This window comes from Haemaphysalis longicornis, unplaced genomic scaffold (assembly GCF_048455015.1).
Source record: "Haemaphysalis longicornis isolate Haplotype H1 unplaced genomic scaffold, Haemaphysalis longicornis Haplotype H1 scaffold_41, whole genome shotgun sequence".
Classification (NCBI taxonomy): Eukaryota; Metazoa; Arthropoda; class Arachnida; order Ixodida; family Ixodidae; genus Haemaphysalis; species Haemaphysalis longicornis.
This window is the reverse complement of record NW_027526365.1, coordinates 676,502-702,343: the sequence shown is the minus strand read 5'-3', so window position 1 is coordinate 702,343 and position 25,842 is coordinate 676,502. Positions and strand designations below refer to the sequence as shown.

Genomic DNA, 25,842 nt, shown 5'->3' with positions numbered 1-25,842 from the left:
GCCGTCCTCTGGAACCTCAGTCGAATTGCAGCATGAGCGTTGAAGCTCTGGGTAAACAGGTTCAAAGAAGGCGATCCATTCTAAAACGGTAGAACAGCTTTGCCAGTATATCTACATTACGCGGTGACCTTTAGGGAGAGTATCCGTAGTGGGCGCTGACTGGTTCCGGTGGAGATGCGTCGATGTTTAATTAGTTGTTATAGCGCTAGAGCACCACGGTGGCAGGTCGTTTAGAGATGTAGTCGCCGGTGCCTCACAATGAAATGTGAACGAAGCGGTGCGCCACCCAGAATGCGTTTGTATGTAGCCCACTTTCTTGCCTAAATTGGTAGACTGGGCGGTTATGCAAAGGAATGAAAAAATATCAAGGGCTTGGTGGAAGTGATGGGCCTGTAAATCTGCGTCTCTCTGGGTTACAACAGTCTGCCATCGTCGGCGTAAATAAGCAACAAGGCGGAATAGGTTCATTGTACCTTCTTTGCCAAGGGCACTAGGGGATGTTACGCGAGAGCGGTGCCGATGCTGAACCATTTGGTGCCACACAATGTACTGCACACCCACTGGCAGGCTTGCCGTTCACTCGTGTAGAAAACGTGCGGGAGCACACTCAGGAACATGCAACGCTCATACCATGAAGGGAAACTCCCAACGCCTTCATGTTTGTGATTATTACTGCGTAGCAGCATAAGCCTACCCCCCCCCCCAGGTTTTATTCCGGTGAAGCAGCTTTACTCGGAGCTGCTCCGGGGCTCCTCCCCGCCATTGCTGACCCTCTATTACAACTGTTACTCCTTGCGCAACAACGGATGTCACTTTGACATTTTGCACAATCGGCTGACAACGGGGGTAGGGCCGTTATCAGACGACTCCGTAGAATACACAGAATTTCGACTGGGCGTAAAAACGACCGGAAGCCGCCGCCGCCGTTCCCGCTTCCAATTCAACCTCGCCTAGTAGGGGCAAGTTCTTCCCTCTTGAACAGCTACTTGCCCGGTTGGAACGCCAGCGTGAGCCCATGTACCTTCTAGAGTTTGAGGGGCTTTGAGTTCCCTGCGGGCCTCATTGTAGGGGTGTATGAAAAAGCCATTTGATAATACATCGTTGATACAACAGGAGAAAAAGCTCTTCCAACAACTCCCAACGAAGGCCGCTACCTTTGGTATCTATTATATTGAGCCGTAATACGCGAACACCGCCTTACGACAAAGATTCGCATCGTTTTTGTGCATTGATCTTAACCCGCCAGAGGAGACTGGTCGTTGAACTAAAACTTGGAACTCGGACATTGTTCCTCTCCGTTCGATCGCAGCCTGGCTGAATCTGTTCGATGCGAGCGAGCCTCCAAAGAAGTCTGGGCTTCTTGGGCTCTTCGAGCAGAGCAACTGTCCCGGGTTTTATACGATCTGCTAACCCACTACGTGTCCTGCTTTGAAACCGTAGTGAATTGAGGCATTTTTTTTCAGCGCATTCAGAATTCATCCAGCATCCGCTCTCTTTTCTCCCACATTATATTCAAACTCGTCCAAGTCGACTCGCTAATTAGGTTATCCGACGGAGGTAATGCAGGGAGCCTTCTGGCTACGAGAAAGCACGCTGGTGACAGAGGGTTGGGCTCGGTTAGAACGCTAAACACGAAAGTCAGAGGGCGGGAGTTGACAATCGCCTCAACCTCAGTCAGGAGCGTGGAGAGTTATGTGGCGTCAACTACTCGTCGTCCCAGTATTTTCTTCAACGTCGACTTGATGGAGGGCACCAGCCGCTCTCTCCACGATGAATTTCCAGGAAATGGATGACGCTGTAAAGTACGCTTGTACGTCGGCGTCCGTTATAGTTTTCCATAAGGGGCCAAGTTAGCGCTAGCGGCTTGCTAGCGGCTATGTCGCGCTTTGAAGGCGTAAAATAGCACGCTCGTCAAGGACCAAATGGAACGCCTTGAGCAACGTGTTCGACAAAGGCGGTCCCTTCCTATATTAGCTTACTTCGTTACCAAATGCGGAACCCTCTATAGTCCGGATGAAGTTATCCTCCGCCTTCCGAATTTCATCGCTGCTCAGGGGCCCAATAATCATCTTCATTCCTCAGGTTATGAATGTACCGATACACCCACGGGACTACTCGAGATAGTCGTAGCAGCGAGCTGAATCTGGCGATGTCTATCGGATTTGAGCTGCATGCCTGAAGTGTGAGGGTCTGCGGCTTTGTCTCTTCCGTCGGTGCATCTGGTTGCACGTCTAAACCAGTCGGTTCGAAGGACCAATGATCAGAAAAGGAAATCCATGCAAGTCCTTCCTACCATAGTCTGGATTGTATCAGCGACTGCGCTCTTATTCCTCTTGTTAGGAGGTCAGCCTGGTTGTCGATTCCTGGACAGTAATGCCGCTGGTCAACAGTGACAGGTCTTCTGATTTCTTGTACCCGATTCCTTACGAAGGTCTTCCGCGTAGCAGTGTTCATGCTAACCCAACATAGGGTGAGCAAAGAGTCCGTCAAAGGTGTGTCCCAACGATATTCAGGTTCATTTTTTCCTTGCTGTAGCGTCTCATTCATGCAGCCAGAGATGCAGCTGTCAGTTATAGCTTTGCTAGCGTCACCTCCTTTATAGGCGCGACTTGGTTTTTCGCCAAGAGAAATCGCGTACCCTAGAAGTTGTCCTGAAATTTCAGTCAAAAGTAAGCTACTACTCCGTAGGAAGGAAAGAAAGATGTAGAAGGAAGGTGGAAACTTTTACCTGGCTAAAGCCTAGTTTGCTATCCTGCACGTGCGAAAGGGAAAGAGACAAAAAAGAGAAAGGAAAGAATGAACAAAAGTTGAAGCAGGCACTTATTGCCCAGCGCTGAAGCTCTGACACCGATTGACACTGGCATCTTTCAATCTTTAGTCTGTGTTTAAGTATGTCGTCCATAGAAAGCGTAAGAGTTATTTAGTCCCTTTCTGAGCGAATGAAAGAGAAGGTCAGTGGCACAAAATCTCCAAAAATGGCCACCGAGAGTCCAGGTTCTTAAGTGCTGACGACAGCTTCTTTCTTTCAGGCGAGTGGCGTGGGCACTCGCATAAAAAGTGGCGTATTGTCTCCGACCTGCCGCACTTTCCGCACTCCTCACTTGCTGCCATTCCTATTATGTATGAATAAGCATTTGTGAAAGCCACCCCCCGCCAGTGACGACAAAGACGAGCTGCATCAGACCGTGGGCGGCTTAGTGGGAGTCGACGTGGCAGGTGTGGGTCAAGGGCACCAATGCGTGCACATGTGAAATATTCCGTAGACAATTGGAAGATTTCTGTTTCCCTGGCCAGTATGCGGAGGGCCCTAGCTGCGTCCTTCCTGGACAATCGAATGAGTACAGTTGTCTCTGTTTGATGCGGCAACCGGGCGGGTGGCAGAGTTCGCATTTTCGTTGCCGACAATGCCGAAGTGGCTGGGAAGCCACTGCAGGGTGACATCATGACCCGCCTGGGCAGAATGGTCGTACACAATTCTTATTTCTGTCACGAGCTGTTCGTTAGGTCACCGGCACAGGGCTGACTGGAGGGACTGAAGTGCAGGCTTCGAATCACAGAAGATAGCCCATCAGCACACGAACTTTGCTCTATTATGTGAAGAGCGGTACGGTTCACGGTAAGTTCGGTATCCGTGGAGGTTGTACGATTGGCTATCTTGTATTTGCTCGACAGTGACATCCACGGTACAATAACAGCGGCGGCACAACCCGATAACGTTACCGAGCCATCAGTGTATACATGGGTTCGGTCAGAGTATGTCTCGTGCCTGTACGTCAAAGTTACCGGTTGCAGGGCCGGAATTGAAAGATCACGTTTTTTTCTTTACTCCTGGAACATCTAGGCACACTAGGGGCTACAGCACAGCAGAAGCAGCGGTCGCATCGCCGGCGTATAGTTCGAGGGAATACTGGTGTTGTGGGCAGCTACTACCCTTACGAACAATGGGGAGGGACGGGTCGCTGATATTCCCGCGAGGCGATAATCAGGTAAGCGGGTGAGGTGTCTAATATGTGTCGTGAGTATTTAAATTTGCCAAAGGTTCCCAAACAGTAATTCCGAGCCAGGGCAATGGTCGCTGCTGTGGACGTACAGTGTGGCAGGCCAAGACAGGTTCGCAAGGCCTGAGCTTGCATACCCTGAAGTGACCGAGAAGTTGTGCGGCACGCCCCAGAAAGCACAGGAGCACTGTACCGCAGCCCAAGAACAGTGCGTCATTGAGCTATTACATCGACTTCATTGGTGTTCTCCACGTCTTGCTGCCGATGAGTTTGAGTACATGCACCACTGCAGAGAGCCTCTTCGCTATAACATTTACGTCACAGCTCCCAGAAAGGCCTCTGTCGACAACTACGCCGAGAAACTTGTTATTTCTCACATAAGACACCGTTCCGCCATTATTATACAAAGGGTATTCATACATAGGATTTCGTGTAAACGGAAGCACGGCACCTTTGCTGCTGGATATTTCCAACCCTTGTCCATCTACGTAGGAGGTCGTCAAGTCTGCGGCATTTTTCAGTTGTTCGCGCACATGCCGACGAGACACGCCATCTACCCGAACACTTATGTCGTCGGCGTGTATAGACACATGAACTCTACTTGGAAGGCGAGAGGTCACGCCGGTAAGTCTAAGGTTGAACAGTGTAGGGCTCAGGACGCCTCCTTGGGGAACACCACGCTGAGTATAGTGAGCTGATGTAGACCCATCACGTTATAGGTCCTTGAAATATTCCAACAATCTTGTCGGGCATCCTTGCCAAGGTGACGTATAGCGGCATATGTGGCTCCACCAGGCCCAGGAGAAGGAAGGAAAGAAGAAAACTTTATTAAGAAAGGATGGCCCGAAGCCGCAGGGGAAGGGGGAGGGCAGGAAGGACGCTAGTAATGTCCAGCCATCGACGCCGCACAGACAAAGCTCCAGAGTGCTGCCAAGGTGTCCTTGACACGCCAAGAGGGCCGAATCCACTCTTCGTAGGAGTGAACCCACGCCGGGCGCTGTTGGGCGCGAAGCACGGCAAGGCCCGGGCAAGACCAGACGAGGTGCGGAAGGTCAGGCTTTGTTGTGCCATGGCATGCGTAGCAGAGCACATTGGGGTCCAAGAGAGAATGGGAGGAACTGGGAGCTGATCCGGTCTGTAGAGGTCCTGCGAGGTCTACAGAATGGGAGTTTCCCGCCATTGTTGACGTCGGAGAACCTGCCTGCGGTATGGTGTTGCCGTGTTGGGATTCATTGCCCGAAGGGTCAAAGTGAGTGTGCCGTCCTCGCCACCGTGCGACGATGTCAGCGGTTATGGCGAAGCCAGAACGGGCCCGGTTGAGAAAAACCTGGGCGCCGCGAGATAATCCAGGAGGCAGAGGATGCGGGTTCTGGGGTACTGATGACTGGAGGTGAAGGCGCCGGGCATGTCGGCGACGCCGGCGCTCCTCGTCAGGATCGAAGTGGGCTCCGCTGGCTATGGTCTCCCCGGGCTGACGGCGGTACGACGAAGATGCCTCGCTCGCCAGCCTGTGGGCGCTTTCATTAGGCCCAGGAGACGAAGATCACTTGCACGCAGCCAATGCCACCTGCAGTTCTTCCATGCAAAATTGGACGTCCATCTATGAATACCACGATGCAAGGATGTAACTGGCAGGCAGGAGTCTGCTCCACTGGCCATCCTCACGCAGAAGTCCTCGGACATTTCGAGCTCTCGGCGCTTCGGGTGAGTAGCCAGGGCCTCAGCCTCAAATTGGGAGTGCTGCTGTACGGGAGTCATTAGCCCTTGCACAGTTTTTTATATCTTCGACAAAGGCTTGTGAAGGTCGAGTGAGTCACAAAAAATTTCCAACGTAGGTGCTTGCACTTGAAAAAGGCCTCGCTAGATCTTCTGTTGCGTTCGTCTGCAAATATTCAAATAGCCGAGACATTTCATTCGCGGGTATCTGCGTTCGGCGCGGCGACGAACGGCACGAACGCGCTCCAGCTCCACGCCAAACTCGGTCACTTTTGAAGACAGCCGGATGGAACGCTTGCAGGCTTAGAGTGTGCTTTCAATGGCGGACACTAGATTTTCAAGCTCATCGCTCCGGCAAATGTCTGCAATCTGGATTTGAACTTCGACCAATCGGTTACCCAAATACCATTAGAATAGAAGAAACATCGCAATCCATTTATTTTTAAATGGGTCGGAATTTGGTCGTTTTCACGAGTTTCTGCGTCTGGGAACCATTGTGCACGACCCGATAGACATCTTGACCCAAACGTTTGGTCTAAAAAACTGCTCTAGTTCAGTTCACGTAAATAAGTGGGGCTTTTGTGGTTTAGTAAGCACAGCTCATGGTCTGAGGCAAAAGCTACTAGGCTCCGACCTCGCCTGTTGGTGTTTCCGCTTCCCCAAAGGTTGTGGTGTGCATTTAAATCGTCGGTTATTACTCACGGACCAGTTGTGTTAATGTGTGTTCCAGCCTCTTCCATTGAAAGCGAGATGTCGGGTGTATGTATGCACCCACAAGAGTGAAAGTGAGCTGGCGCTTTCTGATGGTGAGAACTAACTCATTACCCCTGTGAGGTTGCACAAAATGGTGAACGTCAGACCGTTCACGCCTGATGAGGACTACGACTTTGCTGGGCTCCCCGAGTTTGGCTGATAAAAAAACGTTCATCGCCGGATATCCGAATAGGTTTGGACACGTTTGTTTCGCAGATGATTAGTTTTAGAATAGATTTCATAGAGACAAATTGGCGAAGATCAGACATACCCGACATTAGTCGTCTGGCGTTCCACTGAAAAACGAAAGCCTCTTTGACATCTGCACTCAAAGGAGAACGTACGTTCGCCATGGTCCTTGCTTATCCAAGGCTTGCAAGTACTGGATCCAGGGCCTCCAGTATCTGAAGTGCACTCAATGCAGATGGTGTATTCAGACTGGTGAGCAATGTGCGAATGGCACTCATGAGGGTCCTCAGGATCGCGACGACTTGCCGATGTGAAGACGCAGCCGGGGCTAGAGTATTCCTGTGACTGTCTTCAGCACTGAGCATTGGTGCTCAGAAGGACGTACAATCGGTGACAGTAGGGGCCACGCGTCAACCAGCGTGGTTTGTTGTGCCTCATTGCGACACCTCGAGGAATCCTGCGGGGCCGGAGGCGGCGGAGGTGGCGGCGGCCGCGGGTGGTAGTGGTGGTGGAACTAGTTGTTGCACGAATGGCGGAGGCGCTTGCGTAGAGGCGTTCGATAGAGAATGGCTAGTTTTTTTGAAGAAATCCGGTGTTGAGACCGGTCACGCCGGCCCTGTCGTACCGTCGCGGCAGCCTCCTTGTGGGTTGAGTGGTCCGTTACCATCTGCTTCAAGACAGCGACCTCGCTCTTCATACGTGGGCACTTCGATGAGGCATCGTGAGGTCCCTCACTGTTTGCGCACTTCAGGGTATCTTCACTGCTGTCGCTAGCATTGTGGGGCGCAACAGATTTGGGACATACAGTGGCGCTGCCGCAGCCTGGAGCGACATGGCCAATCTACATGCACTTGTAGCACCGTAGGGGTTTCGGCACATAAGGTCGGACAGGCTGACGGAAGTGACCCACTTTAGCATTGGCGCGAAGGCTGTCACCCCTGAAAACAATCTTCAAGCACCTTGATGTACCAATGCGGTTTACGTCTCTGATGACAATACCTTCATCCGCAGATTTGTTCAGTATTGATAGCTCCTTCTCAGGTATAGACGTATCGACGTCATAAATGACGCCTATCGTCGTGCCTCCATACGGAGTGGCATGGGCTTGCACTTTTATGTCTTGCAGTGACGTGATCTTCCGTAAAACCTCCAGTGCACTGCGATGCTCCACGTCGATGGCCAAGATGTTCCACCGGGAATTTATCCTCACTGCCTTGATCTCACCAGGCACAGTATCTTCGAGGAATGTGGAGACTGCTTGCTTGTTAAGCAGCCTCAAATTGTCTGTATTGGCCTCTGGCAAGAACAGTATCATGTGCACAGAGTGCTTAGGCACGGGTTTCACAGTCGAGCTGCTCGATCGCGAAGAAACCGTGAGGAGCCTTCTTTTCGTGTTTTTTCCCAGTCACAGTTTAAACCCATCGTCGGAGTCTTCCTCACTGGGCGCAGAGTAGAGCTTGGTGTCCTTGCTGTCTGTGTGAGCTTGGAGGCTGGCGCGCTTCCTGGAGGAGTTGCCCGCCGGCGGATCGACGTCGCACGGTTCCTCCGGCGGGTCCCCGTCCGACAACCCTCGAACAAAAGACGTGTCCTGTACGTTGAGCGTGAAAAAAAGCCGAAAATATCACAGATGAAACAAGCAGTGTCCCGCCCTGCTACTCCGTAGGCCCGAGGACTTGCATCCGTTTGGGAGCAAATGTGCGAAGATTTGCGCTCTTTCAGTGGACTTGACGTTCCACAATTTTTTTGTCATAGCATGCGTAGATGTATAACGAAAGCGAACCAGCTACTCCGTAGGACCGAGGACTTGCATCCGAGAATATGCGCAAGTTCGCTTTCGTAATGCATCCACGCACGGCATGACCCAAGGATGGTGTTACTGCACGTGCACTGAGTGAGCGCAAATCTTCTCACCATCGCTCCAAACTGGAAGTAGATTTTGCGGAAGCTCATCTACCCCAAGGTTTCGCTTCCCCGGGTCTTGAAGTAGGATCTGGGAAGTGGCAACGAGTGGGCTTAGAAATCCGAGAGGGTCAAAAATTGTGCATAGGCTCGAAGGGTAAGCCGATTTTCTGTTGGGCTGTCGTGTCGCTTCAAAATTGCCTAAAGATTGAATCCAAAACAATGTTTCACTGTATCCCATAGTAAGTGAAGCATCTTCGATTTTTTAAGGGATTGCAGGGAATTCGCTGTTTGTTCGTGGGAAGGGCCTTTAGAAATACTGTGGCTATGGTACGGTCAATCGTAACGCACTTCCAGGTGTTCATGGAATCAGCATTGAATATCTGCAAAGTGTCTTGATACAGGATTTTTGCTTCCACTTCTGAGTCAGCTCCAAAACACCAAGTCGTCCATGTACATAGATCTCTTGAAAAGCTCCGTTGTGCGAGGTTAGTGGCCTTGATGCAACCAAAATAATGTCGTAACGTTGTGATGAACAAAAATGAAGTTGCACCAAATGGCACTCTCGACATCTTCCCAAACCACTTGACGCGGAAGTGGTTGACCAAGCTGTGGCCAGCCTTTAAACCAAAGAAAGCTAGGGAGTCGCGGTGTTGCTCCTTTAAGGTAATCTGGGTAGAGGCCTTTTCAACGTCAGCAATTATGCCAATCTTGAACTGTCGAAACCTCAAAAGAACCCCAGACGTTTTTGAAGCCTCGCTCGCATCCAACAGATTCAGCCAGGCCGCGATCAAAGGCGCGGTCCTGCACCATTCGCCTCGCTAGTGGACTCATGGCAAGGCGGCCCGTCCAACGTCTCTACCCTTTGGAGGCAAACTGACCTCCCAGTGTCGGTGCCCGGAAGATATACAATCTTCTTAAGCGTTGCTACACAGCTCCATCACCATCGACTTCCATAAGCCTGCTGCTGCAAACCATCTTTACAAACTGAGGTCAGTCTCTCTTGACCGACATCATCATCTTTATATGTCGTGCCTCATGCACGCACGCATTGCTTTTTTGTCTGCTCTTTTACCGCTCGACGTATCGTTAAAAACAGACCTCTATGGTCACGTCTCTCCCCACCTAAATCCTTGATTCTGGCCCCTGGGGGTCGACGGATCCCACAGTGTATATTTTGACAAACGCCGAGACGATACGTTGAGAACGTTGAACGCAATATCGAAGTTCTATGAGGCAAACTTGTGCCAACAAAAATGAAGACAGGCGGGCGTCGGCTGCCGGCGTCGAGAGAACATTGGCCGGGCTCAGAACGCACTGCCTTTCTAGTTCCGTCTCGAGCTGTATAGTGCGGTCGGCAGTCGAGCGCACTTGCGCGTGCTTCTGAGTGGCGTCAGTTTTCTCACCCTCGGCGCTCCCACTCTGAGCGCAGAAGCTTCTTGAAGCCGCCCGTAGAGAGCGAGAGCAAGAGAGAGAGAGAGAGAGAGAGAGAGAGAGAGGGAGAGAGATAAAACATGGACACCAGGCTGGTGTGTACTAAAGCAGCTCGCTCAACCATGAGCTTTTGGGTGGCCAGTTCGGAGCTGCCCAGCGCCTCCTCCCACTGCTCGCTACTTTTGATTGGGGGGAGAGGATGTTGAGGGCATTCCCCCATGAAATGAGTTAGCGATGCATACGCACCACAAAGGGACATTACGGAGAGGAGAATTCCCACATGTGAATATAATAGAGAAAGGATCTAGTGGGAAAGGCTTCTGTTTGAAGGAGTCTGCATGTTCTTACTTTATGTTGTGGAAGAGATGAATGGGCTCGTGGGTATGCAAAAGACCGGAGAGACGGTAGTGGACTATGATCTGGTTAAAAGAAATTAGCTTGTCCCTGGTGGATCTGGCGCCGTGGTGGTAAAAGGGGTTCATTCTGGCCGGGTGTGTAAGCTCTCGGCCCGCCATGTTGTGCCCACTGATTCCCCTCGAGCTTTGCGTGGGCTCATTCTCATCTAGACCGGCATGCGTCTCGACCCTCCCGCCCTGCATGTTCTTGAGAGTCGGGTGATATGGGCTAGAGGGCTGCAGGGTCCATGGGCTAAAGGGTCAATGGTCTGGACGAGTTCTACTGAGATTGTGAGCAGATTGTGCAGGAGAATTCGGAGCGTGTTTGAGGAGATATTAGCTCAATCAAAAATTTGAATTCCCATTTTGGAATCTGAGATTACGATCCGACCATCGGGCAGTCGGTGGCTGTTGGCACTCCCCGGTATCGGCGAAACGGGACGCTTCTTCAGAGCGCGCGTGGCAATATTTACAACGTAAAGGTAATACCACAGGCCGCACGCAAGCTAAATGCGCTACTCATCCGGTGAAGAAACTGCCTCCGGCGATATTTATTTTCTGGCAAAATAGGCACTAATCAATATCAACCCTTCTTCTTTCTTAATGCAACCCAAATATCATTCCGTGACAAAGTAAACAATTACCGCAAAATGAATGAACTAAAGACTGTAATCCAACAGTGTGGCACGTTTTAGTCGCTGAGATTTTCTACAATGAATGTTGTCGTCGGAAAACTAATAATATGACCTTGGTGATGTGGAATTAGTCCAATATGAAAGGAGTTTATGTGACGACCTTGCTGCCTCAGCTCTGGACACCAGGAGTTGCTGGGCATAAAAGCCGGCGCTGCCCGCCAGATTTTCCCGCAGCTCAGGAAAGGGAAGCGAAGTGGATATACGTGGGAGGGATGGGTTATTTACGCACTTCAACTTAGGCTAGATACTTGCGCTCTTAAGGCTGCACAAAACAGACGGCTACAAATACTCATGAACGGGAGGGTGCTACCGAACAAAGGCCGACAGCACGGCAGCGAATGAAATAATTAAAGCCAGTTCCACGCTTGTGAAATCTGATGAAACAGTGGAGGTGCTGTTGGGTTAATGTTTCGATGCGAGCTAGTTGATACTTCATCATGGGAACAGGTTAAACGCCAGGCACAACTGGAGGAAGGATGAAACTGAAGCTGAATGGACCCGCCGCGGTGGCTCAGTGGCTAAGGCGTTGCGCTGCTGAGCACGAGGTCGCGGGTTCGATTCCCGGCAGCGGCGGCCGCTTTTCTGATGGCGGCTAAAAGCTAAAACGCCCGTGTGTACGATACTTCGGCGGACGATGAAGTTCCCCAGGTGGTCGATATTAATCCGAAGCCCTCCACTACCGGGCGCCTCATCACCTGCGTTGCGTCGGTGCGTTAAACCTACAATCAATCAATCAATGAACCGGCACGGGAACGTTATTTTTGGTGCACACTGAACGCGACCCGGAACTGAACCGAAAAAATAAACAATTACTGGTTCACAACGAAACGATTCGACTATTTGTGGTTGATATGCCCAGCCAACATCATCCAGGCCTTTTTCTTTCCCATACGAACAACTTCGTACCCTCTCATGCACTTTTTCTACCGATAAACTAAAACAACATCAACGCTCTCATTTTAGCCGCATCCGGGAATATGAATGCGCACCAATGTAGCAGGGATCATACTCCACATCTTGCAGGCGATTTGAAGCGAATCTGCCCTTCCCTCTCCGCGATTTTATACGAGAAATCAAGCTGAAAAAGTGATCTACTGCGCAACACCGAAGGGACACACCGGAAGTGTGGAAACATTTTTTGATATATTGTATGAAAACGTAGCACACCTGGAAAGTGTAAATACTTAAGTGCGAACCGCAGCAGTTGTTCAGTGGCTAAACCTTTCTTCTGCTGACCACAAGGATGCGGGTTGGATCGCCGTGCCCCGCAGACGTTTTAGCAGCGATGATGTTTAACCGGTGGTTGGGCCGGCGAACGTGCTCAAGAAAACCTCGCCGTGCGATGACGTCTCGCGCGCGGCGGTACTGCTTCACCCATAGAGTTTCATACAATAACAACTGGAGAAGAATCTGGCGCTGCGATCGTACGCCTCAATGGGCGTGATGGGTAGTTCTGAGTTCGGATTGGCACTCGATGACTTGTGGAAGTTACTATAGATTGCAGGCAGTTTCATTTTCGTTTTGGATTATCATGAACGCATTTGACTACGCGGGGTGTTGGAAGAAGCTATCAAAAACACGCTTCTCCTTGAACGGCATGCCGCGCGCGCACTGACGCCACCCTGAGTGGAATGTTTTATAACCAGATTTGCGAATTCAGTGGGTCATCAATTCACTGCCGGCACAGCGAGCACGAAAACACACATGACGGCGCTCTGTGCGGCGAAGTTGTCTGCAAATTAGGAGATGCGGTGCTGCTCATTCGGCAGAGAAATGTATTGTCGAAGCGGACGACGGTTGCGAATCACTTGGAACAGCCCCACTTTCCGTGCGAACGCCGGCTCCTACGGCGTAGACTAACCGTACCGGCGGCTGATAGGAACGCAGCTTGATGAATGTCACTAATTCGGGCAAGAATAATAACTTCTTGAAAGGTAATTAGTTTCTTTTTTTATGAGCACAAAACAAACCACCAGCACCGAAACTTTTACAAGTAGTTTTTAAGGACGTCCGCATCCCGCTGCAGGTGGCGGCAAATGGCAAACCTGCTCCACAAACCTCCTCGACTCCGCGTCTGCTTTTTACTTAAACGCACAGTTTTATTTCGTACAAAACAGGTTTTAGGTCACTCCCTTTCTTGTTCTCCATGTAATTTGTAAACGGAGAACACGGCAATAAGAGCTTTTTTGTCAAAACACACAATTTGTCAAAACACACAAGCCCGTTTTGATCCTACACAATCCGGTCCCAGAACTGCCCATCATTCCCATTGAAGCGTTAGCGCCACTGCCATGTTTGCGTTGACACTAGAGCCAGTTTCCCCTCTAGGTATTATTATATAAAACTATAGGGCTTCACCGTCCTTTGCCTTGCCGTTTTCGGGCGGGACTCGTTACGCCACCTGTAGGAGGTGCGATGCAACTGGTTCAAGCACGGCTTTGGAAACGCGCCGCGGGGGAATAGGAGCATACCAATGGTACGAGCACGGCTTTGGAAATGATTTGCGGAGTGCCTCGCTCTGTTGTTCGTTCCTTCGAGTAGTGCTGTTTTGACGCTGCAAAGGAAAGAACTAATGCCAAAATGACAGAAGCCAAATGGCCGAGAAGCGATAACGTTATTAAACTTCTTAATTAGCGTCCCACAGGCCAGGCCACACAAGCCAAATGGTGGCCACCGAACGAGGTCAAAATTTTGAGCAAACGTTTGTCCCGCTGCGCCCTGCCTTACTCATGGGGCCTCACCGCAAAGCCGGTGGGCACGCTTCATATTGCGTACTTTAAGGAGTGAATGTTCGTTGCTCGGTAATAACAACGACAACACGTAGAAAACGTGACTGCACCTCGAAGCATAACCACGTATAAAACTAGTCCGAGTCTTAAAGCTTTTAAAACTTAGCCGAACCAAGAATACGTTAGGTGACGCCGCTAGCTTCACCGTTTGCCCAGTCTTCGCACCACTAGTGCGAAGCTGACCCGATTTTATTCTATTGTACACACAAAACAAGAATGTCCATGTTTCGCGGTTTCACCGCACGTTGAATTTTCTTAAGTGGCCTAAATTACTCGGCCGCGCTGCAATATAAGCTGTGCCTGGAGCAAAGGTATCAAACACGCCTCGGAGCATAAAACGCCCCAATATTTTTACGTGTGTGGTCACGCAAAACAGCAAAACGTAAAATCACCTCACGTGGTGTTAAACAATTTCACGCAAAACAGGCAAAAAGGAATAAGGAGAACACAAAAACGAGCATATTCGCTATCCGCAAATCCGTTTCTTTGCCCGACCTTTCACAACGAAACCTGTCATCAATGCAAATGAAGCGACTGCTGTGGTTCGAGGTATAACTGCCAGATTTTCAGGATGATAGAAAGGACAATTTCACGTTTTTAACAAACACAGGCAACAATAGATATATGACAACAATTAAAAGCTGACAGCAACCATGAATCTTTACACAAACCAAAAAAAGACATTTCCGCTGCCGTAAGGGAGCCGCAATTTTATTTTTGGTTTTTACAAACATGCCTGGACGTTGTCAGTTTTGAATTGTTGTGATTCGTTTTCCCGACAAGATGGGCTTCCATCCAACTTTTAATTTCATTGGAATAATAGGTATAGCAGAGAAAACTGTTAGTATACGGTGCTGTTATTTCCTTTTTAACTTACTGCAACCTTCGACTTTTCAGGAACTACGTATTGCGTCATGAAATAAAAAAAAAACAGCACTAAAGCAGAAAAAAACACGCATAAAAGGCAGGCCGATCCCACACGGTCCTATTCACCCAGCGCTCGCCCGTCTTGCTTGTTTTGCAGTTTTCAGGTCTGATTTGTTTTCGGGGGTGCACTTTCCTGACCCCCGGCTCGCTAATCTACTGCACCCCACAACAATTGCCGGGCGTCCTCGCCCTCTGCCTGTTTCCCCTCAATACAATGTGTTTGCCCCCCGCAAGACAAAATCCCGCCGACGCCCATGGCTACTGCTACTCGTTCCGGAGAGGGTGTACCTTTGTCAATGAAATAAGAGTGGCTCTCTACCCAAAACGTTCCATCTTCTGCTTCGGTGGTCAAATTACCCTTTTAATTTGTAATTTAATATTCTGTTGTAGGTTTCCGCAATGTAGCGGACACAACGATTGTCGAGGGTCAGGCGGAACGATGATATGTTCATCGTGATCAATTGGAATACGAACAACGCAGCGTGTGGCTTTCAGTGCATGCCTCACATCCTGGTAACGACCCGCGTATGTGCAGTAAGAACAAGTTACGAGTTTGTGTCCAACTTTGCCATGGAAAAACCGCCGTTCGGGCTGTGCGCATTTGGGTTTGTCTTCCCGCCGCGTTAGGCGCCCGCTCACGCGAGCGTTATGTAACTTTGTCGCTCCGCTGAGTGAAAGCGGCGCACCCTGTTATATTATTTTTTTTCATTTCGTACCGAGCGCTGAACAGACGATGGAAGGACCATACAGTTTGATACTAATATATACTAGAGGGAAATATGTCGCTGCGTTCGCGGGTCGCCATGGGAGGCGCCATTGCCGCTAGCCACGTTCCTCGCCAAATTGGCTTAGCTAGCCACATGGCCTCTTTTTTGTCTCGTAGCCAAAATCAACCCAAAACGGTAACATTTTTTTCTTGTTCATAGTGCATGTGCTTCTACATAATCACTGACGAATTAATCTTTCTGGGGGTTCAATTTTACAACAACAAGACATATTTGATGAACTGCCTGCACTAATGTTGTTGCTTTTTGCAGGCAGAGCCAACTTTCCGCCTGTTCATGAGCGAGGTCAAGGACAAGTGGAACGTGCCTGCCCGGTACATGACGGAACGCTCGCCGAAGCGCGGCTCCCCCAGACAGTGGCGCCAGCTTTTCCTCTAGTAAATATTAGTAGGAAACTCTATGGGAAGGATGTAGGGCTCTCCATACAGAGGTTGCTCACGAACTGTCGTAAATTGTTTGTAGTGTGCACACGCGACACGTCACAAGGATGCGTAGTATGTAAGAAATCCACGCACTCCGTTGCTGGTATTTCAATATATCCCGATAGTACACATCCGTGACAGCTATGGCAAAATTTATTCCCCTGATAGCAATATTGAAATGTTACGTTTCACAATATTGTCTTACACTCTCCAGGATAAAAATAACAAACAAACAAACAAACAAACAAACAAACAATAAATAAATAAATAAATAAATAAATAAATAAATAAATAAATAAATAAATAAATAAATAAATAAATAAATAAATAAATTCTTTTTTTCCTTTGGGTAGAGGGGGCTGGAGCTAAAAGCAGTGGATCCAGCATGACATACGGTGCTGCCCTTATATCACGGGAGGAGTGTCGGCAGTGCGACGCTAGATTAAAAAAGAGTTCAACATAACCAAAAAAATTCATTATATATACCATAAACACAAATATACAAAACTGTTTTAGGATAATACATAGTGTTACTCACACAATATCAAAACCATACACAAACGCCGGCATATTAAACACTTTTGGTTTTAACAAAAAGGCTAGGCGCATTCTCTACACCAAAAAATGTATTGAGCATCAAAATGAGAAATTATTCTGAGAAATGCAGAGAATACATGGATGTTCAAAGAATACGTGACCGTTGTCGGTGCTACACGATTGCTGACAATACTATTTGATATGGGAGTTGGGATGACAAGTTACATCAAAATGTTGTTAAGCAGGGTCGGCAAACTATAGGAGTATGGCTGTGTCACACTGGTTCGGGTTGTAGGTAAAAACAATTTTTCTGCATGCTTTATCGAATGAGTTGAGCTTTATCCTGGTCCTTTTGATCAGCTTGTAATGAAGTCGTCATTTTTTATGACTGACCGATCTATACGTTATTAGGAGCAGGGTAAACATGTAACAAAACCACAGAGAGAATGTCATATTTAAAAATAGGCTGGCTAGTCGACGAAAGAACGGGTATATTTGAGATGCAGTGAGGAGCTCGTTTTTGGTAACGGTGTAATTTTTTTTAAGTGAGTAGTGTCTGTCATACCCCACACTAAGCTGCAGCGTGTAAGAATCGAATATACCAATGCGTTGCACAGCAGCTTTTTAACCTTCTAAGGAAGGATATACGGCGTTCTAATCATTATACTCACCTGTACAGACGTTTTAGATTGCATATAATCAACATGGTCATTCCCAGTTAAATTCTTAGAACAAATAACTCATGTCTTCACATTGTCAACAATTTCTAATATTTCGTTGCCTAAATAAACATCGATGTCTCTCAGTGTTTTCCCCGTCGTTAGGTATAGGGCTACTTTTGTCTGAGAAATGCGACTAACAAAAACCGTGGCGTCCTCAGCGCAAGAAACCGTCTCCGCATTTTGGCACTTGGTACTATATTATTAATATACATCAAGAACAGAAGCGGTCCCAATTTGCTACCTTGGGGGATGGCTAAACTGATAGTACCTGGAGCCGACGTAGCCTGCCAACATTTAAAAATTGCTTCAAGTACGATTTTCAAACAGAGTAAGCTGGATCCCTCTAATGCTATATTTATTCTGTTTGAATAGCAGGATATTAGGATAATGAGACCGAAGGCATTTGAAAAATCAACGTAAATGCCTGCATTAATTATTTTGTTTTTGAATGAATGGACAACTTTTCCCTCTACGCTAGTAAATCCATCGGTTGTTCGTGGAATAAGTTATGCCTTTTTTTAATTCTTTTCGAAGGCATCGGTAAAATAGATACTACCCTGTACTAATTTACAGAATAGTGGTCCTCATTCTTCAAAATGGGTGTTACTAGGGAAATTTGCACGTCTCTAGAAAAGACAGCCTAAAAAGGAATAACTTATAGTTGTAGGCAATTACAGTGCGGTAAATGCCACGTGCTAATGTAACTGGTCTGATATTTGAAGCCATTTACATCTCTAAATTTTCTTTTTTTAATGCTATTGATGCTCGAAAAAACCTTTACGCAATCATTCGGTGCAACAAACAGAGATTGTTTAGTGGTACTTGCATGCAATGAAAAATCGTAACCAGTGAAAGAAATTCTTTCACAATGATTGTCTACCTGACTCTGCTGTATAGAGAATCCGTTGAAAGTAGTAGCCAGTGAGACACCTCACAGTTCCCGTCACTCGTGTATGACGTTATCAGGATTGGTTCCGGGGGCATTAATGTGCAACAGTAAATTTAAATTTTTCCATAGAACATCAGAGCCTTGCATATTATTTTCAGAAAGCATATTATGAAGTAGCAATTTCTGGTTGCTTTAATTTCAAATGTAATCTTGTTTACGTGCACTTTACGTTGTCTGAGAATCTCAGGATATCTTTTTTATACCATTTTCATGCAACTAGTTTTTACGTTTAACCATTTCAATAGTGCAGATGTAAATCATGGCTTTCGAGCTTTTCTAGGTTTCTTCGTTTCACTGACAGAAAAATTGGCGTCCTAACTTGAATAAAGCTGCTATAAGCGGCATCACTACCCTTTGGTTCATAAACTTTATCCCAGGTTTCGCTGCCCATAGCAGCACAAAAGGATTTAAGTTGTGGTTTTTGTGATTGGTTGGATGTGTGTAACTTGACAAATATTCTGGGAATGATGATGGGATTTTGAAAACAAAATAAACATCCCAAGAAGGTCACCTATGACCGTGTAAACAGTGCCTGCCAATAATTGTTTTATGTTGTAGTTAGCAATAAAGATGTCTATTAAAGACACACTTTCCTATGTTGCCCATGTTTGCTTCATTACTACTTAATGAAAACCGTTAGCTGTAATGCCCGAATCCTGCTCTTTCTTAGGCTGAGACGTTGTGAGCATGTTTACGTTAGGGTCTCCATGTACAACCAGGTCGAAGTTTCGCTCTGTCGCATGATTTAACAGCCCGTCCCGAAATGAGACAAATTCCTGATGGTTAACGGATAATGGCATCCATACTAAGCAAAGAAAAGAAGGCGACAGCCAACAAAATATTCCTGGGGCCACATTATTGAATACATTGATAGCGTTTACGTGTATCTCCGGTTCGCGAACCGGTTCGGTACGAGATTTAGTCGAGCCGGAATTGAACCTGAACGTGAAGAATTCTCCCGAATCCAACCGTAACCGAACCAGTATTTTGTCCGTTCGACGCACTGCTTGAGATAATAGCATTTTTTTGTTTTGATGACACAAACAATTGGACATACTTTTACTGGTAGAGCGGCATTAACACCTAAGTGAAGGTAACGTGAAGCGCTATTTAGGAGAAGTTCTTTTACACACTGCACTCTATGTCGCAAGCTTCATAACATACGTACTGTAGAAACTGCTGCACAGAGAAGGGGCTTTTTAAATGTAAGGATGCATATATAGCTTTATTAGGCTTCAATAAAAGTGCCGCCCACATACAGACCAAAAAACCTACGGCAAATTGCAGACACTACTTCCCAACAAAGTAGTGAACTGAATTGGCTGATAGCGTGCAGAGAGGTATATTACAAAATCTCTTGAAAGTATACAGCTCTTTCGGTGACCAAAAATGCTTATGATTTCAGGCGCAATACATGAAAATAGAATAAAAGGACAAAACAAGGGGTACTTACTTCGGCAGCGATTCACACATTGTTCATATGTGTCAAAGTTGTTTCGATTCCCGCCGCAGCCTCCGTATACAAATTGAATACAGTCGTTTTTGCGACTGCTGAAATACCACTTGTGAATCATAGCCCGGCAGGGCCCAGTCTCCGCATGGAACAGGCAAAAGTAAGGGCGACTTGGACCTAAAAAACGCGCACATGTGTTTAAGAGAGCGGGTGTATAATATCCTGGTTCCAAACGTCTAGTTATACGAGTGCACTAAACACAACCGACTACCTACAGACCAATGTTGGGTGTTTCTGGGTTCATCTGATAGAGCTTGAAGGTAGATGACACGTAGCAATGTATGAGCGACTGACTACAGTAGCTATGTTTGTGTTAATGAAGCGGATCAGACCCAACAAATTCTATGCGTGTGGTAACATCTAGTAAATGTTGCAGAAAAGTTCAGTTCTTGTCCTCTTGCAGGAAATTGCCCCCGTAAGAGACAATATATATATATATATATATATATAAATATATATATATATATATATATATATATATATATATATATATATATATATTTGTAAGAGTTGGCAGTCAAGAAAACAGCGGAAAGCAAAGTGGTGGACATGGTAGGTCATAAAACCAGATAAAGAATCTAGAAAGAATAAAAATTGGAGAATACCAGAATACCAGAATATATATATATATATAGCGAATCAGAACGGGAAATGAGGGACTCGTTGAAAATAACACAGAAATAAGGATTGGCAGTCAAGAAAACCTCGGAAAGCAAAGGGGAGAATGGGGTAGGTCATTGAAACAGATAACGAATTTGGAAAGAAAGAAAGTGGAGAAAAAATGCCCGCCAGGTGGGATCCGAACCAACGACCTCCAGAATACCGGTCTGGTGAGATAACCATTAGGCTACCGGCGGGGCGATTTTCCCCTCCACTTTCTAGGGTATTTGTGTTAACGTATGTTTCCTGTGCTTGGGGGTGGTAGCCAGCGCCACTCGGACTACTCGGGGTGAAGGGGACCTTCTTTTTAACCCCCGGGACGTGGCTCGAGTGTCTACGACATGTCAAGAGTGGTCGACCAGCGTTGAACACTCTTAAGCTTACTATGGCACCAAGACTGCCAGAACAGAGGGCCTCGCTATTCATTTGGCGAATGGGAAATAAGGGGCTCGTTGAAAATAACACAGAAATAAGGATTGGCAGTCAAGGAAACCTCGGAAAGCAAAGGGGATGATGTGGTAGGTCATTGAAACAGATAAAAAATTTGGAAAGAAAGAAAGTGGAGAAAAAATGCCCGCCAGGTGGGATCCGAACCCACGACCTCCAGAATACCGATCTGGTGCGGTAACCACTATGCTATCGGCGCGGCGATTTTCCCCCCCACTTTCTAGGGTATTTATGTTAACGTATTTTTGTAATGACCCCCTTCCTCCTGCAGGCACGAGCGTATATATATATATATATATATATATATATATATATATATATATATATATATATATATATATATATATATAAATTGCAAAGGGGTTTATTGGAAGGAAGACAGAGTCCGCTAGACAGGGATCAAGAGGCAAAACTGTCCAAGGTGAACCAGCCAGAGGATTTGACTCGAGCCGCGCTATCAGGCACCGGTGATGACAGCCGTTGATCCGTGGTACATGCTCATTCGGGGATTGACCGGTGGGTGAAGAGGGATTGGACGGCGAGAGCACTTCAAGCAATCTCCATTACAATTGCCCCCGGTGAAGCAGGAGCCATCCTGGCGACTTACGGCGATGAAACGACTGCGGGGTCGTAGTAGGGTTTCAAGCGACTGACGTGGACGGTTTCGCTGCCACGACAGCGAAGGTCTCTAGAGGGCGTCAGTGGTTCTACTGTGTAGTTCACGGGAGAAGTACACTTGAGGACACGGTAGGGGCCGTGATATTTCGAAAGCAGTTTGAAGGATAGACCCGGTGTTGTAGCGGATTACCCACAGCCACACAAGGTCGCCAGCACGAAAGGAAGATGAGGCGTGGTCGTTGTCGTGAAGATGCTTCTGGCGACCCTGGTCATTTGTTGTCAGTGAGCGGGCGAGCTGGGGGCACTCTTCGGCTTGTCGAGTTAAGTCCGAAATAGGGTGGCACTCAGACGAATCGGGGCTGTACGGTAGTATTGTATCCATTGTGCAAGACGGCTCGCGCCCATAGAGGAGAAAAAATGGTGAAAAGCTAGTAGTGGTCTGTGCGGCGGTGTTGTAAGCAAACGTTACAAAAGGTAGCACCATATCCCAATTTGAATAATCACGAGCGGCGTACATGGTGAGCATGTCTCCGAGTGTGCGGTTGAATCTCTCGGTCAGGCCGTTCGTCTGTGGGTGGTATGCGGACGTTGTGCGGTGAACAATTCTGCACTGAGCGAGGAGGGATTCAACAACCTCAGAGAGGAATACGCGCCCTCTGTCGCTGAGTAATTCGCGGGGTGCACCATGCCGCAAGACAAGGGACCGCAAGACGAACCCAGCAACATCACGCGCCGTAGCGGCTGGCAGCGCTGCGGTTTCGGCGTAGCGGGTTAGGTAGTCGACCGCAACAATAATCCATCGGTTGCCGGCAGGAGTGCATGGCAAGGGGCCGTACAGGTCGATGCCGACACGATCGTAAGGACGATGGGGACATGACAAAGGCTGCAGAGGGCCGGCTGGTTGCGGTGCAGGCGTCTTGCGGCGCTGACAGTCAGTGCAAGCACGAATGTATTTGCGCACGAAGCTGTACATTCCACGCCAATAGTATCGTTGGCAGAGGCGGGTGTACGTTTTAAGAAGGCCAGCGTGAGCGGTTTGGGGATCAGCATGGTAAGCGGCGCATACATCCGCACGTAAACTGCGCGGAATCACAAGAAGCCACTTCCGACCATCGGGCATATAATTGCGGCGATAGAGAAGGTGGTCATCCCGTATGGCGAAGTGGGCGGCTTGGCGTCGAAGAGCCCTGGGCCGCGTAGGAGTCGGTGTAGTGGAGAGAAACTCGATGATCTTCGCAATCCATGGATCACTGCGCTGCCGGGAAGCTATGTCGGTGAAGGTCAATGACGCTACGAGCGTATCGGTTCCCGCAAGACGTTCCGGGTTACCAGCCAGCGGAGAGCGAGACAGTGCATCCGCATCAGAGTGCTTGCGGCCGGATCTATGAACAACTCGAATATCATACTCCTGCAGGCAGAGCGCCCAACAAACAAGACGTCCCATAGGGTCTTTGAGGGACGACAGCCAGCACAGCGAGTGATGGTCGGTTACCACGGCAAAAGGGTGGCCGTAGAGATAGGGTCGAAATTTGGAAAGAGCCCAGACGATGGCAAGGCATTCTTTCTTGGTAACCGAATAGTTTTGTTCAGCTTTTGTAAGAGTCCGGCTAGCGTACGCGACGACGTACTCTTCGTAGTTAGCCTTGCGTTGAGCGAGCACCGCACCGAGTCCGGCGCCGCTGGCATCAGTATGGACTTCAGTAGGGGCGTTCGGATCGTAGTGGCGCAGTATGGGTGGCGAAATCAACAGACGCCGCAAGGTTATAAACGCTTGATCGCACTCCTTGGACCACGAGGACAGGCCATTGTCACCACCGAGGAGCTTGGTCAGTGGCGCAATGACAGACGCAAAATTTCGTACAAAGCGCCGAAAGTACGAGCACAGCCCAATGAAGCTGCGGAGGGCTTTCATTGACGTCGGTTTGGGAAAGTCGGCGACAGCACGGAGCTTTTCGGGATCTGGTAGGATGCCATCCTTTGACACGACATGGCCGAGAATAGTCAATGTGCGAGCACCAAAGCGACACTTTTTAAGGTTCAGTTGGAGCCCTGCAGCAGTTAGGCATGTCAATATTTGGTGCAGACGAGTCAGGTGAGTCTGGAAATCCGAAGAAAACACGACGACATCGTCTAGGTAACAGAGACATGTCCGCCATTTGAGACCACGCAAGATGTTATCCATCATTCTTTCGAACGTGGCGGGCGCGTTGCACAGGCCAAACGGCATTACATTAAACTCATATAGGCCGTCTGGCGTGACAAAAGCTGTTTTTGGTCGATCAGACTCAGCAACCGGGACCTGCCAATAACCGGAGCGCAAATCAAGGCTGGAGAAGTATTCAGCACCGTGCAAACAATCAAGGGCATCATCTATTCGAGGCAGGGGATAAACGTCTTTCCGGGTGATCTTGTTAAGGCAGCGATAGTCAGCACAGAATCAGAGGGACCCATCTTTTTTCGTTACTAGGACCACAGGCGACGACCAGGGGCTTTGAGAAGGTCGGATGACGCCACGTCGGAGCATATCATCAACATGCTCACTAATCACGCCACGTTCCGATGCCGACACCCTATATGGTCGCTGTCGCAACGGCATGTGGGTACCTGTGTCAATGTGATGGGCGACCGTGGATGTTCTGCCCAAAGGAGCTTGCTTGTAGTCAAAGGAAGACTGAAACTTCCTAAGAAGAGCCAGAAGGTCTTTGCGTTGCGGGGGGTCTAAATCGGAAGCGATGGACTTCTGGAAGATGTCGTCAGAGGTGGGCGTATCGGTGGGACCAATCGCGTTCAGCGAATGTAGCTGCTGTGAAGGTGCGTTGTCGGAAACGTCGAGGCTGAAGACGGATTCGACAGGTTCAATATTGCCGACAGTTTCCCCACGAAGCAAGCTGAAAGAGCGGGTCGTCTGGTTGCAAACAAACATCGCTGTGCGGCCAGATAGGAGTGTCAGCACAGCAAACGGAAGTGGCAAACCCTTGCGAGCACGAAAACGTTTGATGGCGTAAATAAAACAGGTCCATCCGCCAGAGTACTGCCGGAAAGGGCGACGAGAACTGAGCTTTGCGGCGGGATATCCGCGTCTTCGTCTACGGCCAGCTTTTCTCCGTTAGTAGAGGAATCGTTCAGGGTCGGAGCGTCATTTTGCGAACAGAATTCCACTTCGGCGCGGGCGCAGTCAATTACGGCGTTCTGGTTCGACAAAAAGTCCCAGCCAAGAATAACGTCGTGTGAGCACATGGGCAAGACGGCGAACTCAATCGTGTAGAGATTATTTTGAATGGCGACCCGAGCAGTACACGCAGCCAAAGGTGCAACATGTTCTGAGCTTGCAGTTTGGAGAGAAAGTCCCAGAAGTGGCGTCGTAACTTTCTTCAGCGACCGACACAGTTTAGCACTTATGACCGACACGGCTGCTCCGGTATCAACAAGCGCCAGCGCAGGTACTCCATCTATTAACACGTCAATTACATTTTGCGGAGGTAGGTGAGGGCTTCGGTATTTCGACGGGTACGCAGTTCGTGCCTCAGGAACTGCGCGAATCAGTTTCCCTCTGGAGTGGGGGCGGAGTGGCGGCGCATGGGGGATAGGGAGCGGCGACGGGGTGACGGCGATCGGCGGCCTTCGAAGATCTGACGGTCGGCGGAAAACGAGGTTGGAGGTGGTCCTGAGGACACGTTATGATGTGGTGGTCGTGCGGCGTAGGCGGACGTCTGGGGCACACGAGGTGATGAAGCGACACGGCGGCAGTAACGGGCAACGTGACCGGGGCAGCAGCAAGAAAAACATGTAGGCCGGTTGTCGGGAGTGCGCCAGGGATTACCGTACGGCACAGCTGGTGGTCTGGTCGGTGGAAACTGGGGAGCGCGCTGCAAAGTGGGAGGTGCCACTGCTGGTATCGCTGGCCGAAACGACCGGAAAGATGGGTGCACTGGCTGCGCGAGACAGTCTGCGTACGTCATTGGCATGACTGCTGGAGCTGCAGCGACTGTAGCTGTGAGCGGCGCCGCGACTGTAGCTGCCACCTGCGGAACGGCCAGGGGTGCGACCGCTGCGGTAGCGACGTTAGCAGGCGGGAGTGCCTCGGCAACCTGTTCGCGGATGGTCGCCTGCAGAGCAGAAGGCAGGCTGGACGAAGCCTGCTCAGTAAACGGCACCAGCGATAGCTGACGTGCCACCTCCTCGCGGACAAATTGTTTGATTTTCGCCTCGAGCTGCAATTGGTTCGAAGAGAACGTGAGGCTCGAGAGAGATTCCGTGGTCGGCAATGAATGGCAAACCAAGGCCCTTTGCCGGCGCAGTTCGTCAAAACTTTGGCACAGGCCAATCACTTCAGTCACGGATCGAGGGTTCTTGGACACAAGCATGTGGAACGTGTCGTCGTCCACTCCTTTCAT

General features: G+C 48.9%; 1 protein-coding gene across 1 annotated transcript; it reads right to left on the bottom strand.

Annotated features, from left to right (window-relative positions):
• Positions 1-8,061: 8,061 nt before the first annotated feature.
• LOC144137578 (uncharacterized) lies at positions 8,062-25,842 on the bottom strand. The gene is made up of 3 exons (XM_077669500.1): positions 25,115-25,842; positions 24,632-25,073; positions 8,062-8,244 (listed from the first exon to the last, which is right to left on the bottom strand). The coding sequence occupies exons 1-3, from the start codon at positions 25,840-25,842 to the stop codon at positions 8,062-8,064; spliced, it is 1,353 nt and encodes a 450-aa protein (XP_077525626.1).